This window comes from Anopheles moucheti, chromosome 3 (assembly GCF_943734755.1).
Source record: "Anopheles moucheti chromosome 3, idAnoMoucSN_F20_07, whole genome shotgun sequence".
NCBI classification, from domain to species: domain Eukaryota; kingdom Metazoa; phylum Arthropoda; class Insecta; order Diptera; family Culicidae; genus Anopheles; species Anopheles moucheti.
In genome coordinates, this window is record NC_069141.1 from 33540516 (window position 1) to 33554380 (window position 13865).

General features: G+C 43.3%; 1 protein-coding gene across 3 annotated transcripts in view; it reads left to right on the forward strand.

Annotated features, from left to right (window-relative positions):
* The window catches only part of LOC128300578 (uncharacterized), an 87472-nt gene extending 73820 nt beyond the window's left edge, over positions 1-13652 (forward strand). For all 3 annotated transcript variants that reach the window (XM_053036693.1, XM_053036691.1, XM_053036692.1), the window contains exons 3-8: positions 184-389; positions 2079-2214; positions 3029-3162; positions 10980-11102; positions 11189-11393; positions 11530-13652. In XM_053036693.1, the coding sequence (XP_052892653.1) occupies positions 184-389; positions 2079-2214; positions 3029-3162; positions 10980-11102; positions 11189-11393; positions 11530-11732 (1007 nt within the window). In that variant the 3' untranslated portion in view covers positions 11733-13652. The remainder of the gene's footprint in view (positions 1-183; positions 390-2078; positions 2215-3028; positions 3163-10979; positions 11103-11188; positions 11394-11529) is intronic.
* The last annotated feature ends 213 nt before the right edge of the window (positions 13653-13865 follow it).

Here is a 13865-nt window from a genome sequence, read left to right on the forward strand (position 1 = left end):
TATTACCAACTTGCTCTCTAAAAATATGTCTTTCTTCGCACGGCTTCTTGGCCCACTAACACCTTACGAATCTGCCCCATCTTCACCCCGAATGGCAACACCATCCAACCGTTCTAATTAACGATTTTTCAGTTAACTAATTATCGTCTTCGTTCGTGCGTCTTTTTTTCCCATTCCCCACAGTGATAGCAGCCCTGCGAGACGTCCAGGTACAGGTGCCACCCGCTGTGCGGCGGGGAGACACAGCCACCCTGCACTGCTACTACGACATGGACGGGGAAAGTTTGTACTCGGTTAAATGGTACAAGGGACGGCGAGAGTTCTATCGCTACACACCGAAGGAAAGCCCACCGATGAAAATATTTGCCGCCCAGGGTGTTCAAGTAAAGGTAAGTTGCGGGCTGGCGCTGGCGGTTTACGAACGAGTAAAGCAGTAGCAGCAATTTATTTTCAAACGATTTATTTATCTTTAATTAGTTCGCAAAAAAAAAACGATGCCCAATCATTATGCAATATCATATCTGCGGCACCGTTTGTAAAGATCAAAGGCTTGCAGACTTGTGGGAATAACACGATGCTTGTGGTCATGTTTCAGACATGGCATGGTGTACATACCACGTCTGGAGGAGCAAACTTCATGCCCAAACTCTTTCATTCAAGACCATTTTTCAATTTCCAAATTCTAACCAGATCGATTATTAAAACTTCGCTTCTTCAACGGATGGCCCTGCTTCCCTGTCCGGGGGGGTAGCAGCTAACATGATAGTGTAGTGTTCATAGCCGAAACAAGATAAATGTTGAAAATTCAGTAAAATCACATGATAAAAGGGCTTTCTCGTTCGTACAAGATCCCTGCTTCCAGTGGAACAGATTTATCTTCCCTTCAAAGTCCCTCGATAATTCATCTAATATTCGCACCGGGAACATAAGAAATGGTACCGTACATCCCTTGCACCGAGCGGCACAATAAACACACATGCCCGTCGCACAGACACACTAATACACTGTAAACTTTTGGGGTAAAAGAGAACGGAACCGCTTTGGTCAGCTCCGTATCGGGTAAAACCGGAACCTCCAGCCAACGCCACGTCGGTGAAGCTTCGGTTCGGGGCACTGAAACCACAATGAATTTATGCTGTTAGAAAATAGTCCCCACACACCTTGTCCCTTCTTTCGTACAATCTACCCAGCCATTGGAAATCTGGCAACAAGCCACTCAATGCCCGCCTGCTGAAGGAGTATAAATGTATTTGACTAAGAAAATCAACTAAAAAATAACACCGTAGTAAAGGTTGCCCGCATGAAGAGCTCGGTTCAGGATTTTTCAACTAAGCAGGCGTTTGTTTTTTTTTTATTTTGCTCTTTCTGTCTGCCAACACAGCCACACATTTCTTTCGCCCACCCCCCACTATCTGCTCGTTTTTTCATGTTTCGTTTGTAGCTTCCCCCCCGTTTTTAAGCCAACGCTACTACTCCGGAACAAATTATAAAACTGACAAAACTGTGCGGCTTCTGCTGCTTTTGAAAACTGAAGATCAAGCCAAACTGTTGCCGGTGGTTTTGGATAGTTTTTAGTTGCTCCAAAAATTGCTCCAAAAAGATCCCACGCGCTGTAACGTGTGGTTTATGGTACGATAAATTACGGCGTCGCTGGAAGTTGCTGTTTCGAAACAGTGTTTTTCCTTTCGTACGGAAGATCTCTTCTGTTCGGCATATGTTTGAAAAAAGTAGCAAGCGTCATAATTTTCATATTCTTGTATGCATGCTGAGAAATTATTTAAATATTTATAAATGTGAGAAATTATTTAAAATAATATTTAAATATTTAAATATATAAATTTATTTTTACCGTATTGAATGTGAAGAAAATAAAATGACACATTTAATAATTGCTAATTCACTCAAATCATTAGAAATTAATTATAATTATAATTTAAGCAATAATGTTGATGCCTTAAATTGAAAACTAAACATAAACACAATAATATAGATTCAGGAGTACCCAAATGCTAATGTAATGCTTGAGTTCGATTTAATTTTATTTATTCTATTTTTTTTTTCAAATTAATCTTTCACAGCGTTCCGCCTCCAACGAAAGTCAGCTCACGCTGCTTGGACTGTCGCTCGCATCGTCCGGCAAGTATAGCTGTGAAGTGTCAGCCGATGCACCTTCCTTTCACACCATGATCGTGACCGGTGATCTGGAAGTATGCGGTAAGTAGCAACCCATGACAGCTAGCAATACTTTAATAGCAAAACGTCATCAAATTAAATGACGCCCGGCACAACCCCACGGCGCAGGTGGTACGAGCTTTGAAGCAGCAAATTATGAGACCAAAATCGTCATTTCATCAGCAGAAAATCACACACACACACACACACACACATCCCTTTAATGTCCATTGAACCATCGTCCATAATTAATTCCCTCGTTTTTTTAACTTCAATTGTCCATTCGAACCTTTACGCTTTTGATGCTTTTTTTATTCCTTCACCACCCCCTTCGCGTTCGTTCAAGCACCGCGGAATTAATTATGTCCCTCCCCACCCCCATTTAACCGGCCATCGAACGTTCACCAATAAAGCGGTTTATCATAAATTAAAAACCAATATTTGCACCAAACACAGACCAAACGGACCAGCCAACGGGTGGGAAAGTTGGGGGGGGGTGTCGGGCGCAAATGTACACACACACACACACAGAAAATCGTTGAATTGTGATCAACCCGTCTGATAAATATCACCCACCAAGCACGGACACAGAGAATCCATCATTAACTTTGTCTAGATTGCTAATTAATGAACATTTCACCTGACCAGTGCTGCAACAATTGTATCACCACAAAATGGTTCCTCTCCATTCCCTTTTTCTCCCTGCCTTTTTTCCTGCTTTCCGATTCATTTATTCTTCCCAATTGAGTTCTCGATGTAACCGTGCAGTGTTGTGCACGCGAAACGGATGCCCTTTTACCTGTGTCAATGAACTGCGGTCTTGTTTTTCCCGTGCTTTCCATGCTTTCCAACACAGAGGTCCCGAAGCATGTGCCCTCGATACATGGTATGCGGACGCGGTACCGGATCGGGGACATCGTACGCGGAAACTGCACGTCCCACAACTCGCGCCCACCGGCCAACCTAACCTGGTACATCAACGAGGCACAGGTACGTAAGCGATATCACCACCAAAGGGGACCCACCGGAAAATGGGGAATAAATTTCAATTATTGATGAGCGGCAACATTGCGGCTCATTAGTTTGCCGAAAAGAGATCGCTTTTGAAAATCAAAGGCTTATGAAATCATGCCCATCCGTGCCAAACATAATAGATCACTTATTGCGTTACGACGAGGTAATCATGTGCATATGGCATGCATTAAGCTCGGGGCCACGGGCCATTAATGTGTGCCATTTGTGTTTGTTCGGAAGTGTTTGTTCGGTGAAACTGAAAATGAGTGACCGGAGTGTAAGTAATGGCGTTAGCACGTGTTCTCATCAATTCCCCAAAGTCGTACTTCAATATTCCGCATTGAAATAGAGCGCAAGGACACAAAAATCGACGTACCCTTACGAAATCTCAGCTTTTCTTGAAGAAGCTCCAGCGTGCAGGCCAGCTCGGTAGTAAGCACATCGTGCCCTACGACGTGTAATAATAACAACTGCATGAATATTTTAACAACCAAGAAGACACTGCCCGTAGATTCCGGCACACATACGGGGCCCCGGCAAGCTTCCCGATGATTGATTGGTCCCCGGAGGACAGTTTGTTACATGATAAGGGTTCTTGCGCGCTTGCCGCTGTGTTATGAACGGTTAGCTCTCTTCTCCGGCTAGCACGGTACATGCACGTGCCTGGTTGCATAAAGTCCTGGCGCACAGTGAAATGGGGAAATGTTAGTGCTAGCCGCGTCACTGCCATATATTTCTGAAAGGTGAAACATTCGATCCATGGTTTAAGGTAGTTTTACAAGGTTTGAAGGTGAAATATATGCGATTACTGCGTAAACATGTAGATGTTCTACGAAGAAGCTACGTCTTGCGTCCCGTTTTGTAACTCATGGTATGGAGAATGTTTTGATGGATTTGATTTGATGGCTAGGTTGATCTCATGTCTTGTAAGTTTTTTTTTTCATTTCATTTATTACATAAATTTGGCTTTCACTAAACTAGGTGTCTTAATTATAATCTTCCAATAATTTTTAAGGCTTAAACTATCTATATCATATAATATTTATATTATATAACTTAAACTATATTTGAAGCTTAAACTAACTTAACTTAAGGCAGAGCAGAAGAAAGTAACAGAAAAAATAGGTGAGAGAAGGTAGATTAGGAAGTGGATGATAGACGGGTTCGAAAAGAAAGCAAGGGTTTGTCAAAATCAAAATGATTAGACGAGGAATTAAACATTTCGATCGCCAAAAGGAGGAGATCTTTACGGTCCACCGATGAGCGACGTATGGCTACTTAGATTGAGGGATAGTTACGAAGGGAGTAGGAAGCTAACTTTTGTGTTTAAGTGTCACTTTCGTTTACTTAAGTAAAACTGAGACGGTCGAATTTTAAAAACACTTAATACCACACACTTTATTTTAAGACTTTTTTTTATTTAACGGAAGAACGGCCAGGCCGTATATCTTATAGACTACGCTTAATATCTAGTAGTTCACAAATAAGGGTGGGACATTTACTTCTCTCACCATTGCGATGCACCTTATCCCGGGTGAACTCGGTAGGAATATCGGTTATTTTGGAGTCCCTCTTGTCCTCCGTTTTCGGTGGGCTTTCGTATTACTCCGACATTCAGACAGGCCGTCTGCGGCGTCCTTTAGTCGGAGGTGAGTTTGATGATCGGCATCGTGACCATCTTGCCAGTCTTTGGGGCCTTTGATTCGCTGTCGTCCGTGTGGGCTGTCGTCTCGGACGTTTTTGGCATACCAGACTGCGTCATGGTAGCGTCTGTCCCAACCTACATAGGTGCGACTGTCCAAGCTTCCCCAATGTATCCTCGACAACAGCAATAGAACATATAACAGTAAGGACAACAGAAACGAGGGACAAACATCTGTAACAAGGACTAAACAAAAGGAAGAACAAATAAGAACAAACGATAGTGCGTACTACCTACAGGATGGGGAAGGGGAGGGAATCATAGGGTGATTCCGATCTCTTTGGCGAAGTCGAACAAAATCCGTGCGTACTCGTAGTCCTTCTGACCCAGAATGTCGCGAATTGGCACAGCAACGGATCTTCCTGATGCCCGAACGGCTGCTAGAAGACCGGGTCTTGCGGCATCGAATTCACCACATGACCAGAGGATGTGGTCGATGTCATGGAATCCAACACTACAGCTACAAACCTTGGAGTCGGACATACCTATACGTTGAAGGTGCGCATTCATTGCATAATGGTTAGACATAAGTCTAGACATCATACGAATGAACGCACGACCTACCGGGAGCCTGTGAAACCAAGGACGCAGGGATACCTGAGGTGAGATTGAATACAAGAACCTCCCGAGCTCATCGTCATCCCACATGCTCTGCCAGCGAGCCATGCAAAGCTGTTGTGGGGTGCGAAGAAACTCGTGAGGGGGAATCGACCTCTCAAAAAAGTTGCCCTCAGAGGCATTATTTTAAGACTTAAGAAACACAAATATAAAAATAAGCCGGACCGCTACAGAACACGTCCTTTCGCTTGGGCAGTTGCGTTGGAAGAGAGCAAGACGATGGCCGCGCGCACAGCCGAAGATAGCCGAACGACGTACGTCGATCGCTGTCGCACGACGACAGGATCGAGCAAAGCCGTAACGCTGCACGACCGAGGTGTATACACAACACTACCATAAGGTGAGATCGTCATGAGTAGAGCTGAGACATCAAAGCAATGAAGCAGAAGTGTAGCAACCAATGAGGATTGGGGAACGACGATCTCTGAAGTGACGCTAGACCAAGCAACCGACATCTGTCTTCGTAACAGAGCAGAGTAGAGTGAAATCTAGTGAAGGCCCTCTGCATCGACTCCATTCGATCGATGTGGATTTTTGCCGACGGGGACAAGATCAATGGGGACCAGATCATAGACCTAACAGAGGAAAGTCTCTCATAACAGGCACGTATCGAGCCAAATACCCATGTCTTTAATTACCGAAATATGCTTAACCAGAACCTAGTCAAGGGAATAACATTTATTTACAATTTTTAAATATAAATGTGTTTTAGAGTAATCGGTACCTCTGGAGAGGGTTATTTCCTTCATAAAATATTATTACCCTCTCTCGTTTATCAAACAGGTTTAACACATTAAGCAATAATGTCAGAATCACATCATAAACATTGATAACAGTTCCATCACTGTTATGAGCTAACTAATATATAATAACGCTTTGTCCGCCATCTTTTTAATTTGTGTTCACGCCAAAACGAGCAAACAAATTTAAATAACAAAAAAAAAAACAAAAGATTTTTCTTGTGTTTTTGTTCCTCCTCTCACTGTCATCAGTGGCAAAAAATTTCTTCCCGCTATGTTCCGCTTTCTCGCGCAAAAACTACTACTGTTTACCAACTTTTCACCGACAGCGCATTGAAGTTAATATTCAACCGAAAGTTTGTTATCATATCCCCATTCAAACACTCGCCGGACACAGTTGACGACAATGTGGTGGTAGCATCCAGCTTCAGTGTCGAGACTCAATTTCCATCGCAAGAACTTGTTATCGGTGCTTACGCTCCACACAATTTCCTACCCAAATCCTACCGCTTTTTAAAACGCATCGAACGAAAAAGTTGAAGACAAAACTCAGCTTTTTTAACCCTCTTCCACTCATTTGCGATTGGGAGGAGGAAAAACGAAGCTCCCCGGCTTCAGCTCACCATTGAAACAATCCAACCAATCGAACCAAATCTTATTTCACCCTTCAGTGGCTTCACCGATCAGATTTTTCGGACGAATCTCCCTCGGCCATCAACGAGGGAGAGCACGTTTGGGTTTGTTTTTTTGGTTTGCTTTTTCGGGGTGGGAATATAAACCACCACCATCCTGCCCGGACGCAACTTTGCAAGCCACCGGTGTTTTGTTTGCCTTGTCGGATGTGAGGGTCTGTGGCCTTGTGATGTTTGATGCATAATCTATTCACGGTAAGCAGTGAGGCGTGAGTGAAAATTATACAGGCTAAACTTTCCATCCCCCGTGAAATGGAAATCCATCGTTCGATGGCTGTTTCTTGACGTTTCCAACAAAAAACCCCGTTGTTGTAGATACAACTTCTCCCGTACGATGATGATTGTTGTTTGCTATTATAAGTTCCAGGGAGATCTGTTTATTTTTTCGTCATTGTTTTGAAACAAAAGCCCTTAGCGCTTATCAACCATTACGAAGCTTTCATGCATTTGACCGTGTTAACGCTCGTGCTAAACTCTCCATCTCAAAAAAAAATCTGGGTTTATATTCGTTCAAAACGTGAAGTGAAGAACAAAGGAAAAGCAATCATAAAAACTAGATTTAATGAAACTTATTCAAATTCCGATATGAAACTATTGCTAAGATACGCACGACAAGTCTCAAAACAACAACACCAGTCGGAATGAGAAACTTGTTTTTACTCGGAAACACTCGGAAAATCCTTCCCGAAGGGAATTTACCTAAACCCGACCGGCCACACCGGCATCACACGGCCGTTCTTCGAATGATAGCACAATTTCCCAATAACCAGCATTTTTGTCAAACACACAAAAATGTATTTTTGGAAAAGTTTTGTTTCTTTCCTATCCAATCGTGCGGCCTGAGTCCCCTGAGGGGTCCACGCAGCGTCACAGGTAGCAGAGCTAAATAAAAAAACACATAGCAAGGCATCTCAACATCAGAGGGAACGCAAATGATCGGTAGCAAATTTGGGTGACCACAGCCTTTTCGGTAAAAGTTTTACCCTTTCCGGGCGAGGGGGAGCTGGGGTTCTAATCCGGTGGGAAATGTTTTCCAAAACCCCAGGGATGGAATTCTGTAACTTTCCTTTGATTTTTGCACCGAACCGACCGGCCATCCGGTTGTGTAGTGGAGTTTAATCGTAAGTTTTATTAGTTTACCGGTAACAGTGGTTGACGCTGGTTGATGCTTGAGGTGGTTGGAGTGGTTTCAAAGATTTGGATAAGGATTTCATAATTTTTGGGCTCAGAACTTTCACCTGAATGTTTTTGTTTCCTGGTTTTACTTTTTTTGTGTAAGGTGCCGTGAGGTATCGTACCGTTTCCGAAAGGGTTGTCTTGATGGAGTTATGGTCAAGTGATACTCGTCCCCGTTTGGATCTGGACACAGATGGAATTCATATTTATCTATTATCAAATCGAATTGCCAGGAAGAGCGCTCCAAAGCTGCTCCTAAATCAGGAATGGTTTCATTCCCGCCTTGTTCTGCAGGTAAAAGTGTGTGTGTCGAACGAAGTTTAGCATAAAAGTTAAATTGTTTTCCAAGCAATTGGAAAACGACCTTTCACTGCCGTAATCTTATAGCCCGGAGCGTCGGATAGGCACGTCGGTTCACTGAACGCTGCTTGTTGGGGAAATATTTTCTTAACTAACCACTTGCCATCATCCCAAACCATCCAAGACGACCTGAACACAAAACATTGCCGTATACAGCACACCTTGTTACCCTTTTCTGTCTGTCGCACAAAAAGGGCCACGGTTGGGCCACGCATGACTTCCTTCCGGGAGTCCGTGTCCTTCCCGCAGCGTATTTGCATGCGAACGCATTGCTAAACAGTAGCCACAATGGCAAAAACACACAAAGAAAACACCCACACACTTTCGGTTCCAAACCGGTCGGGTGACAGTTTTCAAAGACAATCTCCGGCTGGTTAAACTTTCGCACAAGTTTCCCCTCCACAGCACAAAAGCACAACACGTCCACTGCACAGCACCTGGAACACGTGCTCAGCAACACCGCACGCTACCTTTACGAGGGCGCCTGTGGATGCAGTCGTGCGAACGAAACAAAGGCACAACACTTTTCCAACAACTCCAAGGCCGAGTGTGTGCGAGACCGCTGGTCAGTTTTCAAATTTGCCCAGCCCAATCACACACACACAAAACAGCCCACCGGACCATTCCTTTTCCATCAAAAGGATCTCGGATTACACTACTCGAGGGGAGAAACCCTGCCCTCTCTGGGGGGAAAGCTGGTTCCCGCAAACAGAGGCGCAGGCAGCATGAAACTTTTCCAACGCCTTACTGCCCTCCGGGAAATGTGGAAACGGGAGGGGGGGGGGGGGGGGGGGATAGCGGAAGGATCCCGTTTCTCTTTTCAACAATTTGTTAATAGGATCAAATATGTTTTTGGATATCACTTCGGGGCTAATGGGAGAGTTTTGTGTTGTCTTTCTGGTGGCGGAATTTGGATGGCAGAGAAAACAAAAGTAATGAATAAAATGAGACTAGCGCCGCCATGGCAAAAAGTTTCTTTATTTCACCATGTTTGAATGAATTCTCGGTAGACTTGGTTACTTTCCGGTAAAGTTGTGTGACGCTTTCGTTAAAAAAATATGTGACTTATGATTCTGTAAATAATTGTCACGTTTTTTCAAACCTTTCCATTTCGCTTCCGGAAACCATAACCTCCCTGAAGCACTATTTACAAAAGCTTTACTACAGGCTAAAGACTTCGCCCGACCCTAATTGCTCTAATGCCAGTGAATCAGCATTAAAATGTAAGCTGCATTTTATTGCCATCCGCTACAAACGCAGCAACGCATCCATCCAAATAAAACTTCACTGCACGTTCCTCGTAAGCCTGTCCCAGCCCTGTACAACGCGATCTATTTTAATTTGTTGCTTCTAATAAGATTATTCCGCTCACATCCACATGAACATGAATGTGCACGCGCACACATCCGCTTTATCCGTCGCCATTTGCACGTGAGTGCGAGCAATTAGACAAATGCGGTTATTTCGTTCGTAATCACAGCCGAAGAAGAGGCCAAATGGAAGACACAAAGCGAAAACAAAAAAAAAACAAGGAAGGAAAAACAGAACAGTAACACATGAAAATCCGGCTGGTTTAAATGTGGGCTGCGTTAGGGTGGGGGAGGAGGAAAACTTTTACACCTACAAAAGCCATGCCATGCTTCCATTCACAGCGATGGTTGCTATGTTAGTTTTGATTTTTTTTTCCTGCTAGCCCAGCACGTTACCGGGGCCGGAAGTTGTGTTGCTTTGAGTGTCCGACCGGGGATGGCTGCCGCCGACTGCAACAAATCATGTTTGCCCTAATCCTTAATTTTCCTAATGCACCATGAAACGGAAACACGTTACACGGATCGGAAAAGCCGCCAACTTGGATCGCATTGCTGGGTTGGTGCGGCGGAAGCGTGGTTGGGTGGTTGGGTAATCCATCTGAAGCAGTTGTTGCTTGGGCAGACACGGGTTGCTGGAGGCATTTAGAGACGATCGAATACGCTACACTAGCGAATTGGAAACGACTTAAGTAGTTTGCTGATTTGAAGTAAGCTGTAAGCTTTGCAATGTTTCACATTTCAAGCAAAAACTATTCATCTGGATAGCACCCAATTTAATATTGATAACAAAAGAGGGAGATGAGGTCAAAAATCGTGCCATCCTTTATAGCATAAATATGAGCGATTTTAACTTCAATTTATAAAGTATTTGAATAATATCTAACAGATAAATTGTACGGATTAAATAAATCACTAATCATCATCGTTTTTACCAAGTTCTATCAACTAAAAGAAGAACAAAAACCAATCATTTTCTTAAATTATTTTAAAATTTAATTCAAAATAGAAAAATTGTTTCATAAGACTATTTCTAAGAACAATACATGAGGAGTTCGATTAACAAATGAACATCATTATTACATTTAAAACAGTGACCATGTTGTACCCTACTCATTTTTTTTTTGTAAACATTTACACATTCGTGGTTTACCACCACCAGATAATCCATGCTCTCCATCCTTTAATCCGCTTACAGGCTAATCCATCCTATATCCGCACACACAAACCGTTCCGGGAGCGAAAGAACGAGTTCGAGACGTCACTTGCCGGCATACACTTCGTGGTGGGCAGCCACCATTTCGTGAACGGCAAGCTAAAGGTAGGCATAATCGCGCCGTGTCAAATCGGTTACGCTCAAAACAATCGCATCCGTGATCATTGCGTTTTCCTTTTCCTTGCTTACAGATCCGATGTACGGCTAGAATACACGACATCTATCTACAGTCTACGGAACGTTCGATCGATGAGGATCGACCACGCGTTATTCCGGCTGCTTCGTCGGCGAACAGCAATGGAAATGGTGCCAATGGCAATGCGGTTCCATACGACCATTTTCCACCGTACGCTGAGAATGAACTCGACCGGAAGGACTACATGACTCATCTTCAGGGTAAGTAGTCGCACAGTGGTGATTTTTTAAGATATAACATACTTAACAAATCATTATCAAAATCCATCAACAAAAAAAAGCATCATTCAATAAAATGTGTCCCTATCGTTCCCTCTTTCTGCTTCCCATCTTGCAGGAGACATGGCGTCTTCGGGGAGTGCTCCTTCGGCTCGCTCAGCTCTTCCCACGGTATCGCTTAACAGTATCGATCATTTCCGGCTGACATCCATCAATCAACTCAGCTGGACGTTCGGCCCACTCACGGTACTGTTGCTGCCCCTTGCACACCCACTGCTCTGTTCGCTCGTCAGCCGCCTATCTGCGTGCCTGCGGGCATGATTTCGGGTGGACAACGAATCACAACCGCGCGCGTGGCCGGTTCAGTGATTTCCGCATTATCGAGCGTCCATAATTAGCAGCTCCGACCACCGTTCGGACCACTGTGCGAAGGAGAGGAGTTTCGAAGTCAGTTCGAAGTGCCGTGTTTCGGTGTAGCTTAATTCACACTTAATTCAACGTCGTGTCGCAACCTGCCGGGAGAGACACTACGGATGCATCCCTTCATACAGGTATAATAGATTTAATGTGGCTGATATGGTGGAAGTGAACTAAAAAATACCCAAAAAGAAAAACGGTAACCGGATGTAGGCTGCGCGCTCTTGTATTGTAAAACAAAGCAAAACAAAACCAAAAATGATATATTTAAAAGACTTTGCTAAAGCAAACGCAATGAGCCTCAACGAATAACGAGTAGAAAGTCGAACGGCCATGGGCCGTAGGGAATGGTGCGGAAAGGGAAGCAAATTAACAATGGGTAAGTATTGTGGTGTAATGTGTATTAGCATGTTAAGGTAATGGTCGTTGCTATTGATCGAAAACGGAGTCTAGCTAGTGTTATTGCATTGCTCAATGATGCAATTGCGACAGATGATTGGTAGCCGATGCGGTGGGCGTTGCATTTTGAAGGGATTTCTATTAGAGTTACTAAAATAGAAGGTGAAACCTTGAGAACAATCTTCGCGATCGCAAGAGATCTAGTTCTAAGCTCAGTAGTGCTCACAAATAGGCCATACTATGAAGCAAATACGGGGTGAAGACGGTTATAGGTGTACGTGTTTGTGTAAATTGTCCAACAGCGTAACAGTATCTGTATTTTTTCGTTCCTTTGGCTTTGGCCGATTGTTTATTTATCCATGTATTTATTAATTTCCTGTACTTTACTATGAGCGCTATACTCGTTTGATATTCTCATTGCATAACTTTAGGCGCGCTAGTGCAACCTTGTTTCATGCTCTGACGTAATACAATGGATAATGGACTTTTCATTACTACGTCACAATTACCCAGTGTGTTGGCGAGATTTTCTTTTATTTCACCGGAAATGGAGAAAAAAAATTTAAAACACCCATTGCACATTACTGCCGTTGACTTTTTGAAGTTAATGAGAACCCTTCGTAGAAAAGCTTCCGCCGAAACAACCTTCCCCGTGGGCGAACGCAATCCGGTCAAACACTGTTGACGTCAAACAAATTTTGACGAATTTGTTCAGTTTAAATGCCTTCGTAAAAACCCCTTTGTTTTCCATTCATTATGCATCATGTTGTTAGACGATTTTCATTGTGTAAATAATTAGTGAATATAACAACTTAATGCTAAGTGGGACAGCGTTTCTAAGGATTATGATAACGTAACACTGTCGAGCGATACAGCACACTGAAGAAAAAACAGTCATTTAAGAAAATCTAACGAGCACGGACAGCAGCAGTATTGGGCAGCGAAAGAATACACTTCCGAGTGGTTATTCAGGAGGAAAAAAAGTAAAACAGAAAATGTTTCACTTCAGAACATGATTGTACGATAGACATGCACATGTAACATGCGTGAAGCTGTTATAATAAGGCACCAGGAGATTTGACAATCAACTGTCGCTCTTGGGTCAGTTATTGCAAACCATTTTAAGTGTGATAAGCGATAAGTTGGTGAGCCAGAGGAAAAGCGCGAATGGAACCATTACGTAAAAAACACAGACAAAAAATGATTCCAAATGACGAAAGCCAGACGAAAGTTTGATCCACATTATTCAGCTTTAGTAAGTTCCGCAGGGAAAATATCTTCATCCGTGCACTACTACAAACGCATCCTTTAGCAGTCTGAGGGTGTTTGCAAGTGGTCAGAAATATTAACTCGAACGAGCTGAGATGTAAATTGTGCTGACTAATTGAATTGTGTACCGTTCGGAATGGGACAGGCAGCAGCAGCAGCTGGTGAAGAATAAAATCTTGAAGAAACGGAAAATAATCCATTTTTTTATCTCTTTTTTTTTCTATCCGAGCGGCACCATTTGGGAAAGAAAACGAAAACAAAGCCCTATTGAAGAACGGTTTGAAAGCAAATAAAGTCTAAAGCAGTCGGGTGGAGAATAATAAATTTGATTGGTTTCATCGAGTGTCTTTCCGTGCCGCAAGTAACACT